This window comes from Bactrocera dorsalis, chromosome 1, assembly GCF_023373825.1.
Source record: "Bactrocera dorsalis isolate Fly_Bdor chromosome 1, ASM2337382v1, whole genome shotgun sequence".
In the NCBI taxonomy this organism is placed as follows: domain Eukaryota; kingdom Metazoa; phylum Arthropoda; class Insecta; order Diptera; family Tephritidae; genus Bactrocera; species Bactrocera dorsalis.
In genome coordinates this window covers 40,080,933-40,101,380 of record NC_064303.1, presented here as the reverse complement: position 1 = coordinate 40,101,380, position 20,448 = coordinate 40,080,933, and the positions used below count along the sequence as shown (strand labels likewise).

The 20,448-nt window shown below is 37.6% G+C and overlaps 1 protein-coding gene across 1 annotated transcript; it reads left to right on the top strand.

The window, feature by feature from the left end:
- Positions 1-16,212: 16,212 nt before the first annotated feature.
- Positions 16,213-17,669, top strand: LOC125775555 (uncharacterized). Its single transcript, XM_049446210.1, has 5 exons — positions 16,213-16,348; positions 16,410-16,705; positions 16,765-17,139; positions 17,198-17,319; positions 17,372-17,669. Exons 2-5 carry the CDS (start codon positions 16,633-16,635, stop codon positions 17,378-17,380), a joined length of 579 nt encoding a protein of 192 aa, XP_049302167.1. The 5' UTR covers positions 16,213-16,348; positions 16,410-16,632; the 3' UTR covers positions 17,381-17,669.
- Positions 17,670-20,448: the final 2,779 nt, after the last annotated feature.

The following is a 20,448-nucleotide window of genomic DNA, read 5'->3' as shown; positions in this document are numbered from 1 at the left end:
GACTAACCGGAATACTTCTGAACCGCGAGGATTCAGCCGGGGAGGATGTTCCAGATTGAGATATTGTATAGGGTATAATTCCCCATTTAAGTTTATCGTCTGATTGTAGCGTTATTTCTTCTAACCTTTGTAATTTGCGTTCAGCTATTGACGTATAGGCATATGCATGTACATTAGAGTGTGCCATTCTGAGGCAACTTTTTTTTCCAACTGAAAAACAGGCTCAAAACTTTCGAAAATGTGTAAAAAAAAGTCACTCAAAAGATGAGCTCTTAATATTAATATTAAATTTCTATTTTCCATATAAATTCCATGGAAAAAAAATCATTTTTTTTTGTGGTGGTTATTGTGCGGAGGTTTTATATGTGCCCCGATGGCTGCCAGTAGGGATGGTAAACTCGATCCCGAATCTACTCGAGAATCGAGTTTTCTCGTAAAATAATCGATTTTTCGAATGTCAACAACCGGTTCTTAATCCACTTCGACTACTGAAAATCGATTTTTAAAATCGATTATTTAACGAGAAAACTCGATTCTTGAGTAGAATCGGAATCGGGTTTACCATCCCTACTGGCCGCCGTCGCGTGCACATTAAAATCTCCGCACAATAACCACCACAAAAAAAAATGATTTTTTTTTCCATGTAATTTATATGGAAAACAGAAAATTTGAAATAGGCACCTCTTAATATTAATATTAAGAGCTCATCTTTTGAGTGACTTTTTTTTTACACATTTTCGAAAATTTTTGAGCCTGTTTTTCAGTTAAAAAAAAAGTTGACTCAGAATGACACACCCTAATGTACATACATATGTTGGCGACACTGACTACTGCCTGCTGTACATATGCACAGCGCTAGCATATACTCTAATCCCGAAATCCTAATTAGTTTACATACATATCTGTATATTAAGTATAAGCGCATCTATTCGCAGCTACATAAAGTGCATTACCTATTGATGTGCAGTTATTAACATTGCATTTTTGTACAGGTGCTACTGCACAAGCAGGCATATAAATGCCGCTTCTTGCGGATTTGAGTTAGTGCTAAAAATAAAGTCGTGACGATAGGTCATCTCAACTGCAGTTCCTCGTGTTTTATTAAAATATTATTATAACAATTATATAAAAATTTATTGATTGTAAGGAAATATTGTCAACAAGTGCTTATGTTGCAGGTTATTCACGTATGTATGTAACTCGCGCGAAGCCCAGAAATCCCGCGCTTGGGTGCTGGAAGGCAGGGTAATCTCTGCACCTTTCCATCCTGATGAAATTTAGTTGTAGGTGCATTTTATTGCAGGCCCGTCGACTTAACAATTTTAGACCATTCCACTATGAACCCAATAAAGCTTAATACGGAAATGGCTTGATGTTAATTCTATTGAAGTTTCCTCTCATCATAATAATTTGCGTATATCTTTGAACCAGTATCAACTCCAACAACAATACCAGCCCTCAAATCCAAGACAGAATAACTCTTACCTGCAGGTGCTACTTTGGATTGAGTACGAAATTGAAAAGTAAAGTCATCTTCCGAACAAAGACCAAACTGTACAAGTCACTCATCATCCCCGTCCTGCCATATCGTGCAGAGTCATGGAGGATGACAACATCTGATGAGTCAATGCTACGAGTTTTCGAGAGAAAGGCTCTGCGGAAGATTTATGGTTATTTGCGTATCGGCAGAGGCAAATACTTTGGTCGATGGAACGATGAGCTGTAAGAGATATATGAAAACATTAAACATATTTCAGCGAATTAAGAAATTGTACGACATTGCACTCGCCGGGGAAAGCATAGGAAGAGGAAGAGCTCCACTCCGTAGAAAAGAGCAGGTTGAAAAGAACCTGGCTACACTTGGAACGAAATCATTTGCCGAATATAATGGAAAAACTTGCTTTTCTTAATAAATGTTATATAAGAAGCAATACCTTATGAGTGACGCTGTACACTGGTACATATGAAGTACACGATTATTTAATGAGATGAATTTCAAATGTATTAAAATTTCATATGAAAATTTAATAATCTCTCCACAATATCTGAGAAAAATCACAATATCAATTTATGTTATGGGTCGAGTAATGATGCTAAAGACAAACAAACTAGAATTGCAGCAGTGTTGAGCTATAAACAGACAAACGAATGGCGTCAATAGCCTTAGGATAAACTGTAAGGCACAACCTTTCCTAGAGGAAAATATGTATGTTTATACGAAAGTGTCTGACACCGCTTCCGTTAGTAGCTTGAGGTAAACAAGGCGCAAAACTTTCGCCCCAAACTTTCTACTTACCTTGCAGGCAACTAAATTAATAAGGTGCCATAATTCTGTGCGGAAGCATAACATACCCGTATTTAAGGCGTGCTGGTGAAGCTAGACTTCATCAAGGTGGTGATAAAAGCTTTTGGTCACACGTCCTCGAGTTGCTTGCAAAAATATGAATAAGGATTTACGTTAATAACTTTTGCAATTTCGACGGCTGAGATTGTGCTTGAGTGTATGTTTGCAACGGTTTTAGTACCGAGTAAATATTTAGCTGGAGTACTAACGCCTATTAATATGCTATAATTTTGGTGTTGTGTTTTGGCTTAAGAATGCTTTGGGTATCATTTACACCTCTAGAGCCCCTTTTACACACACAGATATTCACACTTACATACCTAACATAAACACCAAACTATAATGGTTTTAGTAGCACCACTTTCACAGCATTGTCTTCCCTAAAACTTATCTCGCAGCTCAAATACTGCAGACCTATCCTGTGCTGTTTTATATTCAATACTTTTTCTCAAGTATTATTATTATTGCTCCATTTTGTAGTCAGACTTTTTTGATTTTTGTGTTGTTGTATCATAGTTTACTTTGGATGGTTGGTTGCTCAAACTTGCTTTTGTTTTGCTTTTCTTGTTTGCTCTGCTAGGCAATTTTAAGGTGTTTTAGTTAAGTGTTATGAGTTTTCTAGTGGTACATATACTTGTATATGTAATTAAAGAAGAGTTGTCATTATTTTTAAGGTGTGCACTAATAGTTTTGTGGGCTTGGCTTACCCGACGCTTCTTTCTATTGCTGTTATTTGCAATCTTGACGTTTTGGCCCGAACCGAGATAACTTTCCGGCCAACACTTCAACCACAAAAAATTTGGTTAACAACTTAATTGGGATCCAATATTTTAAGTTGTTAGATATGTTAATTTATGAAACTTTTTGTCGAATTGCTGAGAAAAACTAATCTTTAATAACGAATTTTAAAGTAGTAAGGCATTTAAAGGAGGATGGAGTCATGTGTAGAAGTTCACGTAAGTGAGGAAAGTTCTCTGATCGCCATTCACTTGGGAGTGGCCAGAAACGATTCTTTTACATATGACTCAAGCAGCTCACGACTTCCGGTCTTTGACCAAGTATCCTCTGGGTAGCTTAAAAACATACGTTTGAAAGCGAGCTAAAGTGAGAAGGCGAAACATCCCTACCCAGGGTTGTGCGCAGGGTTTGGGACCCGCCACGCATTAAAATACCCCCAATGAGAAGAACAAAACAGCCACGGATGAGAGACACCCCTTTTGATGACGACCATGGCAAACACATTAAGGAATACGATTTGAAGAGCATACACCAGGAATATTCGGTCCCTTAATTTGGAAGGTGTCGCTGTCCAGCTGATTGATATCCTCGTTAGAGTAAAGGCTGACATCACCGCCGTCCAAGAAATGCGATGGACGGGACAAGGACAGAGACGAGTAGGTCCTTGTGACAATAACTACAGTGGCCATATAAAGGAGCACAATTTTGGTGTTGGATTCGTGGTGGGAGAGAGACTCCGTCGCCGTGTACTATCATTCACTCCAGAGAATGAACGTCTAGCCAAAATCCGCATCAAAGGGAGGTTCTTCAACATATCGCTGATTTGCGCCCACGTCCCGACGGAAGAGAAAGACGATGTGACCAAAGATGTCTTCTATGAGTGCTTGGAGTGCACCTATGAGAGTTGCCCCCGCCACGATGTCAAAATCGTGCTTGGCGACTTCAACGCCAGGGTGAGCAAAGAAGGTATCTTTGGTACTACTGTCAGTAAGTTCAGCCTCCACGAGGAAACATCCCCAAATGGGTTGAGGCTGATCGACTTCGCCGGGGCCCGAAATATGGTTATCTGTAGTACTAGATTCCAGCATAAGAAGATACATCAAGCTACCTGGCTGTCTCCAGATCGAAAAGCCACCAACGAAATCGATCATGTTGTGATAGATGGAAGACACGTCTCCAGTGTTTTAGATGTGCGTGCGCTCCGAGGTCCTAACATCGACTCGGACCACTATATTGTTGCAGCCAAGATTCGCACCCGCCTCTGTGCAGCAAAAAACGCACGCCAACAAACACAAGGAAGGTTCGACGTCGAGAAGCTGCAATCACAACAGACAGCCGAACGATTCTCTACTCGACTTGCACTCCTGCTCTCTGAGAGCACTCGTCAACAACTCGTTATAAGAGACTTGTGGGACGGCATTTCAAGCTCCTTACCTTAACGTGCAAAAGAACAGCTGGTACGACGAGGAGTGCCGTATCGCAGCGGAGAGAAAACAGGCTGCCGGCAGCGTTACGATCGACCACAACACGTGCGGGATGGGATAGATACCGAGATTTGAAGAGGGAAGCGAGACGCATTTGCAGACAGAAAAAGAAAGATGCCGAAATGAGTACGAAGAGCTAGATAAGCTGGCCGACAGGGGTAATGCTCGAAAATTCTACGAAAAGATGCGGAGGCTTACAAAAGGTTTCAAGACCGGAGCATACTCTTGTAGAACCCCGAAAGGTGATCTAGTCACCGATGCCCAGAGCATACTTAAATTATGGAGGGAACACTTCTCCAGCCTTCTGAACGCCAGGCGAACCCGATTCCCCAATCGATGACGATGGAGCAGACGTTCCAGTACCAAACCATGAAGAAGTTCGAATAGCAATTGCCCGCCTGAAGAACAACAAAGCGGCAGGGGTCGACGGAATGCCGGCCGAGATATTCAAACACGGCGGCGAAGAACTGATAAGGAGCATGCATCAGCTTCTTTGTTAGATATGGTCGGACGAAAGCATGCCCAACGATTGGAATTTAAGTGTGCTGTGCCCAATCCATAAAAAAGGAGACCCCACAATCTGCGCCAACTACCGTGGGATTAGCCTCCTCAACATCGTATGTAAGGTTCTATCGAGCGTAGTGAATGAAAGATTAAAGCACACCGTCAACAAACTGATTGGACCTTATCAGTGTGGCTTTAGACCTGGAAAATCAACAACTGACCAGATATTCACCATGCGCCAAACCTTGGAAAAGACCCGTGAAAAGAGGATCGACACACACCACCTCTTCGTCGATTTCAAAGCTGCTTTTGACAGCACGAAAAGAAGCTGCCTTTATGCCGCGATGTCTGAATTTGGTATCCCCGCAAAACTAATACGGCTGTGTAAACTGACGTTGAGCAACACCAAAAGCTCCGTCAGGATCGGGAAGGACTTCTCCGAGCCGTTCGATACCAAACGAGGTTTCAGGCAAGGCGACTCCCTATGGTGCGATTTCTTCAATTTGATGCTGGAGAAAATTATTCGAACTGCAGAACTTAATAGAGCAGGTAGAATCTTTTATAAGAGTGTACAGCTGCTGGCGTATGCCGATGATTTTGATATCATCAGTCTCAACACCCGCGCCGTTAGTTCTGCTTTCTCCAGACTGAACAAGGAAGCAACGCAAATGGGTGAACGTGGGCAAGACCAAATATCTCCTGTCATCAATTAAACAGTCGTCGCACTTGGCTCTCACGTCACTGTTGATAGTCATAACTTTGAAGTTGTAGCTAATTTCGTCTATTTAGGATCCAGTATTAACACCACCAAGAATGTCAGCCTGGAAATCCAACACAGAATAACTATTGCCAACAAGTGCTACTTGAGTAAGCAATTCAGAAGTAAAGTCCTCTCACGACGAACAAAAACCAAACTCTATAAGTCGCTCTTAATTCCCGTCTTGCTATATGGTGCAGAGGCATAGACGATGATAACAACTGAAGAATCACGTTACGAGTTTTCGAGAGAAAAGTTCTGCGAAAGATTTATGGTCCTTTGTGCGTTGGCCACGACGAATATCGCATTCGATGGAACTGTATAACTGTATGAGCTGTATGAGATATACGACAGCATTGACATAGTTCAACGAGTTAAAAGACAGCTGCTGCGCTGGCTAGGTCATGTCGTACGTATGGACGAAACGCTTCCAGCTCTGAAAGTATTCGACGCAGTACCCGCCAGGGAAATTAGAGGAAGAGGAAGACCTCCACTCCATTCATTCCATGTGTCTTCACGCAACTGAGGAAAATTATCTGAACGCCATTCATTTTGGAGTGGCCAGAAACGATTTTTTATATATGGCTCAAGTAGCTCACGTTTTCCGGTCTTTGACTAAGTATCCTCTGGGTAGCAACATCCGTTTGAAGGCGATCTATAGTGAGAAAGCAAAACATCCCCTACACAGGGTTGTGCGCTGAGTTTAGGACCCGCCAAGTAAAAAAACGCACCCAATGAAAAATAGCAATCAGCCTCGTATGAGAGACCCCTCTGCTTATGTTGCAGAGGTATGGATGTTGACAACAACTGATGTGAACGATGAGCTTTATGAGATATATAGTACGACGACATTGACTTAGCGAATTAAAAGACAGCGGCTACGCTCACACTGATATACTCCAATCAATTTATTTACAATGAGTTTATGTCTTTTACCCAATACTGTCGAAAGAACCTTATGTGAAATACTAAGAAAATTGATTCCGTGATAATTTGCGCAGACAGCAGAATATCCTATCATATGGATAAGCTAGAGTGTACCCATATTACAATCATTTGCATGCTTCATCCTACCAAATCTTGCTCTGATGCTGGAACATATGCTTTTCAGCTCCTCACGGCCGACTTAAATACATAGCTCAGCCGGTAAACTATCTTAGTCTTTAGTTAAGCCTTCTTAGAGCTCTTTTCGACCTCATCTTCATAAAGTGGAGGGATTATAGTGTTATCACGGTAGTTTGTTGGTCCCTCTTTCACAGCCATCGCCGGTTGCAGGGTGGTTTTTACGCAAAGCTGTTGTAAGAGTAAAAATAAATAAATCATATGAATTTACAAGGTCTGTCGAAAAAGAAACAAAACTTTTTAAATATAACTGTTTCTGGATTGGATAAATATAATCGATGTTATCGATCAAAAAGTGACAGCAGCTTTTGGTCATCGGTCGTAAAATGCATTTTGAACAAAGAGCAAATATTAAATTTTGTTTTAAATTTGGGTAAACGTTTACTCAAACATTTCAAATGATGAAAAAGGTTTATGGTGATCAGTGCCTATCCCGTACTAATGACCATGAGTGGCTTAAGCGATTCCAAGAAGGTCGTGAGGACCTCTATAATCTCCGAAAAAAGTCGTCTTCAGAAGTTAAAAATAAAGACAATGCTGATTTGTTTTTATCATTCTGAGGGTATTGTACACCGAGAGTTCGTCCACCTGGCCAAACGATTAATGCTGTGTTTTACCTTGGTGTTATGAAGCGTCTTTTGTCACGCATTCGTCGTGCTCGACCACAATACCGTGAGGCAGTGTCCTGGCGCCTGTTGCACGATAATGCGGCGTGTTATCTGTCGACGCTTGTCACTGATTTTTTGACAAAAAACTCCATGAAAGGATACTGGTTTCAGGACATTTCAGCTATCCAAAAAGCGACTACCGATATTCTCAAGAGCATTCCGAAAAATGACCTTAAACCCTCATTTGAAATGCTAATTGACCGTTCTAAACGCTGTATCGAAACACAAGGAAACTACTGTGAATAAAAAATATATGTAACTTTTGAAAAATATTAATTTTTTGTTGTCTTTTTTTACAGTCCTGTTTCTTTTGCGACAAACCTTGTACGTATGAGAGTTTCCAGGTAGTCACGGTTCAAAGATGAACTAATGGGTTGGTACTGAAAACATAAAATAAAGGCAGGTCTAAGACACTTAAGTAAAGTTTATATTTTGTTTTTATAGGAAAACCTTCAATACAGGTATATGTTTGAAAAAAGTTGCTATATTTCTCATTATGCTTAACGTAGAAGGTAATAACTGTAGAGATGCATCTAAGAAGAAATTGGTACAAGTTTTAGTAGCCAAAAAAACAAGTGAAAGTGGCTAAAAAATACAACGCTACATTTGAAACTACATACTTTTGACATTTGTCTGTAGCCACCCTTACAATAAATTCGTGAAAATGGTTTCAACGCAAATGTCTTGGCAGCGCCATTTAGATCAAGGCTTCATCGTACAAACATCACTATTCAAAGTCTCTACTCCAAATTTTAGGTTGACTCTTTAACCTGCAATTTGTGCCTATCAATGCTTGCTTGGCTGCAACTTATTCGTCTGTCGGGTGTCAAAGGCAACTACGCAAGCATTTTACTAAATCACACAAATGCTTTCATCGTTTCAACAAGTGTGTTTGTGCAACTATTTATTTACCATTTTTCGCAGGAGCAACTTCTATGGCATTCAGCACCTTTACAACACCACAACAGACATGAAGTACGTGCATGTATTGAAACATTTGTAATGTACGTATGTATGTATGTATACGTATCTGCGGTATATGCTTGCACCACTGTTTCATGCCTCATCTAATTTTCTGGTACAAATAAACATATCTACGAATACATCTATCTACAATCGATTCCTCTTAAAATTTCATCTCATAATATGCACACACTGAATGCTTGTAACCCCCTTCAAACCTTTTTGCTGGTGGCAATATTTAAAGATCAAAACCAAAGGATTTATGTTGTAGCAGCCACATCCGCAGTAACACCTATCACACTCAAACTTGGTTTTATTTGGCTAAGTTTGAGTTTACTTGCACATTAGAGTGTCCGTTGTTTTTTTTTTTTGGAAATATCCGATGAAGTTATAGTTTTTGCCCTAAATAAGAGGATCCAGTGTAAAGAACTTCTTTTAGAATCTAGATCGCCCTGGTGGTGCCATCTATATGCCGACTGGTGCGTTAAAATCTGCCATCTTTGTCGATTGTCCAGTGAGAATTTCATGACATTTAATTGATTGGAAGTGAAGTTATTGCGTTTTAAGTGTCGTTATGGTTGTGTAATAGGTACGAAAATGACTTCAATCAAGGAGCCAACAATAAATTTTGTTTTAAAATTAGTAAAACTTTTATCGAAACGTTTCAACTGATGAAACAAGTTTATGGTGATAATTGTTTATCGCGTAACAGAATGCACGAGTGGTTTCAACGTTTTCAAAGTGGTCGTGAGGACATAAATGACTATCAACATGTGGGCCAATCAAAATCCGTGATCACAGGAAATTCCATTAAAACTATGTATGAATTCAACAAACCGAAATCATCATTGAAATTCATGGAATTGAACATCTCCAAAACATCGAGTTATCGCATTTTGACTGAACATTTGGGCTTACGAAAGATGTCTGTACGGTTTGTTCCGCATAAATTGACTGACGTCCAAAAATTGCCCAGAATCGAACATTCGATTCGACACTTGTAACCGATTATTTGACCAAAATTCACATTTTAACCATTAACCACTCCCCGTATTCTCTTGATATGGCACCGTGCGACTTCCTCCATTTCGGAAAAATGCATTTGCCCATGAAAGAAAAGCGTTATGCAGACCGTCTGCAGCAGACGTAGAGGCCATTCAAAAGGCTTGCACCGGCATACTCTCGGCCATACCGGCCGCGCTTCAAAAAAAAATGACCCTGGTTGGTCAAACACAGGGGTGTATCAAATTTTTTTGGCGTAGAATTCTTGTTTGCGTTCGAAATGCTTTTGAACCGTGCAAAAAGCTGTATTGAAGCAGAATTGATCTGTGTTTTTTAAGTCCTGTTTACTTTGGAATGCTCCTTTTATAGTATTGCGTTGAAGTATGATATTTGTTTTTAATTGTTCCCAAATAATTAATTTAATAGCACTTAATATAATTAAACTCCTTTCGCTAAACTCTTATAATATCCTACCCTAAATATATAAATACTTTGCACTAGCGCACCTTTCTCTTTAGAGCTATATCTATTCCCATACCCTTTGCATCAGTTTCTTTTCATTATAGAGATACTAATGAAGCAATTAGAGTATGTAAAAAACGGTTCGCATTCTATTTCGCACTTTTCCCCTTTTCCGTTATAAACCTTTTTGCATGTTGTCCTTTTTCTACGCATTTTGCAGAAGACAACACAGAACTTAGGCACTTTGTTTTCTATTTTGCACCACTGAATAATTTAATTCAATGTTTTGTGTGCAAATGACATCGGACCTAAGTGTAGTACTATTTAATTGCGACCAGAAGTAAAAAACTAAAAAGAAAGGAAATATAAACCTGACAGCTATACGGCGGGATATTCATATTAATAACCGTTAGAAAAGTGTGAAAATATTACTTCAGTTCAAGAGTTGTTAAGAACTTTGTTCATTTAATTGATAATCGCTACGATTTTGAAAAGTTACTTATGCAGCCAAAGGTTATGTGACCAACTATGTAATGCAAAATAAATGTGTTTTTTTACGTCGCGGGTTCCAAACCCAGCGCATAACCCTGTAGAGGGATCATTCGCCTTCTCATTTCAGTTTGCCTTCAAAAGGATATTTGGTCTAAGACCGGAAATCATGAGCTTTTTGAGCTATATATAAAAGAATCGTCTCTGTCCGCTCCCAAGTGAATGGCAATCAGACAACTTTCCTCACTTACGTAAACTTCTACACATGACTCAATCCTCCATTTAAATATCTATGGAAACTGATTAATCCATTCGTGATTTAAAACCCGTGAGAAGTTTTATAAATATTCCATTGCCATTGCCACATTCTTCTTTACGGTCGTTCCCAACCTTCTTTTCGTTGTTAGTGCTGTTGTTATGCTGTCGTCTGCAAGTTGTTTTACTGAGCTGACTGCACGGCTATTCGATGGATGCTAATGTTGCGTTCGCATGTTAAATAGTCCTTAATCAAAAACGATAAAAAAGTAACAAATTTCCATTTTTCATTACTAAACAAAATAGAAATATAAATGCCACTTTTAGTAACTATCTGCGGTATATTTTTCGCTTTCTTGCCATTGCGGTGTGTGAAAATGTTCGCAATCCCATTTTCAAGTAGGACTAGGAAAAGCACTTGCATATCTAATGAAACCGTCGGAGGCATTGCAAAAGTGTGTTTCAATTGCTGTGGAATTTACAGCGGAGTTTGGTGTTCGTTTTATTTCTACTAAGAAAGTTAAAAACGAATTGAACTAGCGACTAGAGTTCGACCAACCAAACATCCGTTTGCTGTGGTAAGTGCCAGAGGCTTCACATTTTTATTGTTTGACTGGTGATTCGTGTGCTACTACAAAGTTCGGGAGTGTGTGTTTTCTATTGTTATATTATATTTTTGTGTGCTTAACTGTTATGGCTGTGTTGAATTGCAGTTGGAAAATTTTTTTCACAGGGCTAATTTAAATTTCTTTCTATCTAGTAAACTATGTTTTAAATTAATATTAAATAATTCATTAACATATTAAATTCAAAAGATACTTATTCTGTTGCGTCAAGCGACTTTAAAATTCTAAAAATAATGTTTAAAAAATGAATTTTTAAAATTAATTGAATAATATTTGAATATAGTATATTATAAAATGTTTTATATCATGTAAAATACTTATAATTTTTATAGTATATTAACAAACCAACCAACGTGTTAGAATACTCAATTACCATGAATTATGAGATTCTTCTTCTTCTTTACTGGGGTAGACACCGCGTACGCGATTATAGCCGAGTCAACAACAGCGCGCCAGTCGTTTCTTCTCTTCGCTACGTGGCGCCAATTGGATATTCCAAGCGAAGCCAGGTCCTTCTCCACTTGGTCCTTCCAACGGAGTGGAGGTCTTCCTCTTACTCTGCTGTCTTTTAATTCGCTGAACTATGTCAATGTCGTCGTATATCTCGTACAGCTCATCGTTCCATGGAATGCGATATTCGCCTTGGCCAACGCGCAAAGGACCATAAATCTTTCGCAGAACTTTTCTCTCGAAAACTCGCAACGCATAAAAAATTATGAGATTGCTGAATTGAATTATAACTACATATAACGGGTGATTTTTTTGAGGTTAGGATTTTCATGCATTAGTATTTGACAGATCACGTGGGATTTCAGACATGGTGTCAAAGAGAAAGATGCTCAGTATGCTTTGACATTTCATCATGAATAGACTTACTAACGAGCAACGCTTGCAAATCATTGAATTTTATTACCAAAATCAGTGTTCGGTTCGAAATGTGTTTCGTTTCGTTTTTATCGACAAATTTTGTTCAGCGATGAGGCTCATTTCTGGTTGAATGGCTACGTAAATAAGCAAAATTGCCGCATTTGGGGTGAAGAGCAACCAGAAGCCGTTCAAGAACTGCCCATGCATCCCGAAAAATGCACTGTTTGGTGTGGTTTGTACGCTGGTGGAATCATTGGACCGTATTTTTTCAAAGATGCTGTTGGACGCAACGTTACGGTGAATGGCGATCGCTATCGTTCGATGCTAACAAACTTTTTGTTGCCAAAAATGGAAGAACTGAACTTGGTTGACATGTGGTTTCAACAAGATGGCGCTACATGCCACACAGCTCGCGATTCTATGGCCATTTTGAGGGAAAACTTCGGACAACAATTCATCTCAAGAAATGGACCCGTAAGTTGGCCACCAAGATCATGCGATTTAACGCCTTTAGACTATTTTTTGTGGGGCTACGTCAAGTCTAAAGTCTACAGAAATAAGCCAGCAACTATTCCAGCTTTGGAAGACAACATTTCCGAAGAAATTCGGGCTATTCCGGCCGAAATGCTCGAAAAAGTTGCCCAAAATTGGACTTTCCGAATGGACCACCTAAGACGCAGCCGCGGTCAACATTTAAATGAAATTATCTTCAAAAAGTAAATGTCATGAACCAATCTAACGTTTCAACTAAAGAACCGATGAGATTTTGCAAATTTTATGCGTTTTTTTTTTTAAAAAGTTATCAAGCTCTTAAAAAATCACCCTTTACTTACCCCTTTTTTGTATACATAGGTACCACAAGTCTAAGCCGTTAGGGTAAGGTTTAGGCTAACTCATGAAACTAATGTAATAAAGAATTCTATTGTGTAAAGAACGGTGGTGAAAAAGTATTACATATGTTCATATCATACGTACGGTATACGCCATAAAAAATTCACCAACCTAATAGTGCGCAAACAAAAAAAAAACAAAAAGAGAGAGAATTATCAACCAAAAGGTATATATTTCGGTTAAACGGCATATTCAGTGGAGTGTTAAAATAAAAGTCGTGTTGAAATAAGGGAATTTATATTTTTTCTGCTAAAGGTGGTTTCACACGTAACTGTTAAATTATGATTACGATTAGTAATCGGTTAGATTATTTTCTAAAAAGAATCGTAATGATTATTTAATTGTGCGTTTGAAATATTGGGATTACGTAATGATTACGATTATAAAGAATCAAAAAATAATAAGGATTATTATAAATTAATGAAAATAATCAAAATAAATAATTGATTCTTTTCAGCGATTCTTTTTGATTGTTTTTGATTACTTTCAATCCAAAATACCAAACAACTCTTCTCTTTAAATTTTAAGACATTTTTTTATAAAAATTTTTTAAATTGTTTTTTGTATAACCTGAGCGTCTGATTCTGAGATACATGCTTTTATATGTATATATGTATATATATATTATATTATTATAAATATTATATTATAAATGGAGATATTTTTGCTAATATTAATAGCAATTCAGCCATTCAATTTAATCAGCCCCATCGCGAAATTTCCCAGTTCTGATCATCAGAATAAGCTTCAATGAGCGTAGCTGATATTTATGTACACCTGTATGAAAAACAACAATGTTGAAGGGAGTAGTTTTAGAATTCAAGAACGGTTGTTAACTTGTTGGTACGCTTACGTTAACAAGTCAAACAAGATTATAAAGTGCAATCATATAATCTATACTTCAAACTTCACGTTTCAGTCAGTTGTTATTAATTGTGTTTTGTGTGCAAAAACGCTCCATTTGAAGATAACATGTCACAAACTGATCAATTGGTTTTTGGAGAAAGCGACTTCTCAAATGATGATAAAATTTTGGACAAGAATTACGTGCCAAGTCCCCGCAAGAGGAGAAGGTTCTTCAAAAAAATTCTGGAAGCTCTATAAAAATCCAGTCTTTTGAGGTGTCTGGAAAAACTGTTTTCAACGCGAGATTTTATACGGATATTGTAAAAGTTAGTTTTTATGTGCATATGGTTCAAATTAGTTAGGGTTGTTTTAGTATTGTTTGTTTTAAAATTTAAATTGATGTGTTTGGTGTTGTTGTAAGTGTTTAATGAATTGAACTTTGAAAATTATATTCATATACATACGAATTCACAGATTTCTGATCAGAATAAGATGTCGACAATTGCAAAATGTGTCGGATGTGATCGGAAGATAAGAGCTACTGGTGACGTGACCTCCAATTTTGTGAAGCATTTACGGGTCAAACATAGCGAATTGTATGCGGAATACAAACGTTTGAAGTCGTGCAGCCTTTTTGGCAATTCTGCGCAAGCTGCCTTCGATAGAAAGCTTTTGCATGCTATTGTTGATGGAGCACTGCCTGTCTCAATTTTAGAAAGAAGGTCTTTCATAGACCTCTTGCACACCAGTGGCATGAAGATAATGAGCGTGCAATAGAGATGAGCGATATTGCGATTTTAAATCACTGTGATTTCAGTGATTGCTATTTTTAAATCACTGTGATTTTATATTGCTATTGCGATCGCAACTAAGTCGACGTTCAAACGGAGACTTTTGTTGTTGTTGTAGCGGCAGATTCTGCCGATTTGACACTGTTTGGCCGAATAAAAGTCCGGGTCTGTTCCACTTACGTAGACCCGACTGTCATGGGAACGACGGAAACATTTTGTCGTTATTGGCGGCAAATTCTCTTTTGGCTCCTGTAACTCGAGTCAAGTTTTTCCGCCTTTCTTTTCACTACATTTTCGCAAATGTTGGAGTGGTTCGGCTACCTGACACCTGGAGCGTATTGCATAGTTCATTTATATGTTGGTGTGATAGTTTCACACATTTCTTAGAAGGAATTACCTTTAGTGTGGTTGATAATTTGTTTGTTTAGTATACCCGCTTTTAATATTTTCAAGACCAAATAATTAACGCGAGTTTCCTAATCTTTGGGAAAATATTAAAAACGCGTAATTTTTTTATTCCATAATTTTTTCTGAAATTAATTAGTTACAATTCTTGTTTTCATCACAAAAAGCTTTCAAATTTGGTTTTAACAATAAGTAAAATTAAAAATTTTATTAAAACAAATTAAAATATTCCATTTTGATTATATTTCATCTACCACTTCAAACATCACACTTCACTTCTTTTCCTTGATACATTTCCTGCCATTATTAAAAATTATAAGAACGTTACACTCAAAACTTCAAACCGCTATGACGAAAAATAGCATATACGATATATACTTATAATACCCTGAAGAAAGTTCTTACTTTTCTGCTATTTGCTATTGTGATCGTAATTCACAGGTTCGAACTGCGATCACAGTTTCGAACTGCGATCGCAATCACTGATTCGAACTGCGATCACAGTTTCGAACTGCGATCACAGTTTCGAACTGCTATTTATAAAAAGTGATCGCAGTTGCGATTTGCGATTTTTCAATCACAGTGAAAAAATCACCGGTAGTGAAATATCGCTCATCACTAGGTGCAAGCAGCTGTAAAAAAATTGAAGGAGCATTATGGTGAAGTGGTACACAAAATCAAGTCGGGAATGGCCTCCGTAAAACACTTCTGTATAACCGGGGATATTTGGTCTGGGAACCACCGGAGCTTTTTGGGGTATACTTGCCATTGGCTCACAGAGAACGTGGAACGCAAGTCGGCTGCTCTTGCTTGCAGGAGAATATTCGGCGTGCACGCAGCTGAAAAAATTGCGCAAATCATTGCCGAAATTAATGCCGGCTTTGGTCTGAGCCCGTCCAATGTTATTATGAAGGTGACAGACAATGGCTCCAATTTTGTTAAGGCTTTCAAGGAGTACGGGTGTACGGAAACTGAAACTTCTCATGAAGATGAAACGATTTGCCAGTTTTCCAAAACGAGCTGCTGCTGCCAAAGCATCTTCGATGTTGCAGCCATACGCTGAATTTACTTCCTTCCGCCGATTACGTGAAGATTTTGAGAAGTGAGCAGGCTTTGTATATCCAACATTCGATGGTAACTGAAAATTGTTAAGGATTTTGTTGAACTATAATGTACTAAAGAGAATATTTTCCAGACATTCGAAAAATGCAACGCCTTGTAGAGGAAGTGCAAATGGCCGAAGTCGGAAATTATTGTGGAATGCTTGGGATCGACATTGCTTGTGCCCGTTGTGGAATCGGTGGAATTCACTGTTCGACGCAGTAACGAAGTTACTTTGGGCCAAGGACAAGTTGAATCCTTTGTGCGAAAAACTCAGCTTGTCACAATTTTCTCCGAGCGATTTGCAGTATCTGGAGATGTACCAGTTTTTGATGGGGCCTATTGCTCGTGCCTTGGACTACCTTCAAGGAGAAAATAACGTGAATTACGGTAAAATGTATTAGTATTATTTATCGGTTTCACATTAAGTAAGTGTATATTCTATGCAGGCTGCTTAATTCCGACTCTGATGACCCTCAGCAATAGATTAAATAAGCTGCAAAACAAGCCAGAAATGCAGCAAGTTTCCTCTGTGGTTGCTAAGTTGGAGCAGCGTTTCAGAGATCGGTTTGACGTATTTTTTACTTTAAAACCGGAGGCCAATATAGCACTAGCGGCAACTGTACTACCTCCAGATATTAAAATGAGATGGATCAAGGTGTTGCAAAGGGTAAAACCGAAGGTGACAGTAGCGGACAAAAGTACCTGGGTTTTAAACACAATTTGCGATTTCTATGCAAAAGACAATAGTGCTTTCAATGCACAAATATTGAAAAGTAATGAATTATTTGCAAATAATAGGCATTTTGATTTTGACCTCAACGGTAGAGTTGTTTGAATATTCTTAGATTATTTTTATTAAATTCATTTATCTTTATACAGACACAGATAACGAAGAAGGAACAAATGCTACTCCTGAGCCAAGTGCTAGTGATCGTCGGGCTTTTTTGACCGATCACTTTTTCTGTTACTTAAATGACAATTCAAGAACAGACGACACTTGGGTAAAACATTGCAGTATAAAAGAAGCTTTTGTTGCCTTTAATCCTCCCTCAGCACCAGTAGAGAGGCTATTTTGCTTTGCGGGGATAGTGAACAGTCCAAGGCGCCAGTCAATGTCGGACTTATCATTTGAGAAATTGGTGTTATTGAAAGCAAATTCTAAATGGAGTTAATGTATATTTTTCTTGTTATTTTGTTATAAATGAATTTTGTTATTTTTTTGGTGTTACATTTAGTTATTATGTCTTGATTCAAGACTCTTGAATATCTTTATTTGTTGTACAAAATTGAATAAAAAAATTTATTAAAAATTAAAAAAAGCAAAAAGACCAAAGTTGTTTGGGGTTTTGGATTGAAAAGAATCAAAAAGAATCGCTGAAAAGAATCAATTATTTATTTTGATTATTTTTGATTCTTTTCAGTAATCCAGAGTAATCCTGATTATTTTTTGATTACTTGTAATCTTAATCATTACGTAATCTACTTGGGATCAAGATAATCGTAATGTAATCAATTATTTCACTCTCAAATACAAAGTAATCAGATTACTAATAATTACGATTAGTAATCAAAACTTAACAGCTATGGTTTCACAGTTAGTGCATTATATTTATTGCGGTAAAGCAAATTTATTAAAAACTACCGCCAAAAACATAAAGTGCTGTTGCAAAAAAAAAGGAGGTGTCGCGATGCCGCTAAAAAGTGGCGGAAAAAAAGATCCCCTTTTAACAAGATCTGACAATTTCGGCTGTTGAACACAACAGCTATCCATAACGCGATTTTGGGGTAACATCACATCGGTACCGAATGGGCTTGCGTCAACACCATCGTCTTATTGCTGCTGCGTCAACGCCGACTTTCTGGCCGCTGCTAAGCCAACGTCAACATGTATATGTCCTTACAGCTTGGATTTTTTTATATTTTAATCATATATAACGTCTATATTATACTTAAATTAATTATTCTTCACAAACAACCAGTATTACTTAAAAAGTTATATACAGTTAGAAGGCCGAAAAAAAATTATTTGGAAGAGCTGATCTCCGTGAGTTCCTCTCAGAAAAGATGTTTTGTGGTGCCAAGGGCGAACGCAGGGAGGGTTTGGGGTGAATTAAATTTTTTGAAACTATGAAAATGTTAAACTAAAAACAAACCTATTGTATTTGGATAGTATTAAAAAGTTGTGGGGATGTAGGCCAATTAAAAAACCCAGAAAAATATAAACTGTACAGAGACATTTTTTTAATTTGCTTCAAAGTAATGAGTTTGCCTTATAACTCTGTGGCTGCTGAACTGGATTTTTTTAGATTTAAGGGGAATTGTGAGTCGAAAATGGACTTCTTTTGAAAATTAGTTCTGAACTGAAAAGTCACCAATAAGGTTTCTATTATTTTTTTAGAGTTTATTGTTAATCATACAGGAAAAAGAGATCCAAAACTTTTTTAGACGCGTTGAATTGTTGCGATGCAAAAATTTTCAAAACAGTGCATCGTTTTTTAAAGATTGGAGCAACAGTCTCTATATCTGTCGCTTCAAGTGAACGCTCGTTTTCCTCACTTCGCAGGCTTAAAACATATTTAAGAAATAAAACTGGAGAAGCACGCCTGAACGGAATGGCTCTCTTGAATATCCATAGATGCAGACGTGACGGAGGAAGAGATTTTAAATGTTTTGGCCCAAAATAAAAGAAGATTAGACTTCAATTTGTTAATAAAATAATGAAACATTGTCTTTTTACCGAGGTTACGAGGGTTTTAGCTAGTTGGCCGGTAAGGCCGCCAGTATGCTGGCCTTACGTATGCATAACGCTTTCCTTTCATTTGCAAATGTATTTTTTCGATAAGGAAAAAGTCGCAAGGTGCCTTATCAGATGGATACGGGGAGTGGTTAATGATTAAAATGTGAATTTTGTTCAAATAATCGGTCACAAGCGTCGATCGATGAGAGCAATTTTTGGTCGTCAGTCAATTTGTTCGGTTAAAACCGTGCACACACCTTAGGTAAGCCCAAATGACCGCTCAAAATGCGATAAATCGATGTTTTGGAGATGTTGAATTTCCTTTCCATGAATTTCGATGATGATTTCGGCTGATTTTTGATGAATTCACCCACAGTTTCCTCACGACCTCTTTGAAAACGTTGAAACCACTCGTACACTCTGCTACGGGATAGGCAATCATCGCCATAAATTTGATTTATCAGTTGAAACGTTGCGGTAAAAGTTTTAGCAATTTTAAAACAAAATTTAATGTTTGCTCTTTTTTCGAAGCTCATTTTCGCACCGATAACGCAAACATACTGACACTTAAAATGCAATAACTTCACTTCCAATCAATGAAATGTTATAAAATTCTCACTGGACAATCGATAAAAATAGCAGATTTTAACGCATCAGTCGGCACATAGGGGGCGCTAGATTCTAAAAGTACGGTTTACTTTGGAACGAACCTTGTATTAATATTCTGCTCTGCAACACTTTCTCCCACCACATTTACTAGGTTAATCGGCCAGCATTAACAATAGACATTTTGGTACGGCGATATTTTTCCTGTTAACGTATACTGACGTAAGATTTTACAATTTATTTTTAGCAGTAATTTACTATATGCTTACTGAGTTTGAAATTGATATTTTAAACTAAATGCAAATATTTAGTTTTTTAGTATAAACACATATCATGTAAAAGGCAAATAATATTTTAGTTCCAAAAATGTAAGTAAAACTTTTCAGTGAAATATTTTGATAATAATTTACTTAAGGCAGGAATTTTTTCAATTATGTTATATTTCACAACAACAATATTTCTATTCTAACTACGCCGTCTTTAAACGTGTTTTTCTGTAAACTGTGTTTTTGAAGTGCCTTAGCAACATTTCTCGAGAACTATTCAACCGATCCTCATGAAATTTTACACAAGTCTTTGAGATACAACTCTTTTTTTCGATGAATGTTTAAAAAAAAGGGTAGCGTAATTTTCACTCTTTATTTTTTAGTTTTTTTGTAAAAATGTCTGCCAAAAATGCAATTTTCAAATTTCAATTTCAAATTTTGTTTTTTTTTTTCTTCGTCCAAGTTCAAAGTTAAGTTGTTAAAAAAAAACACGTATTTTTAAGTGATCCTGTAAGAGTTAT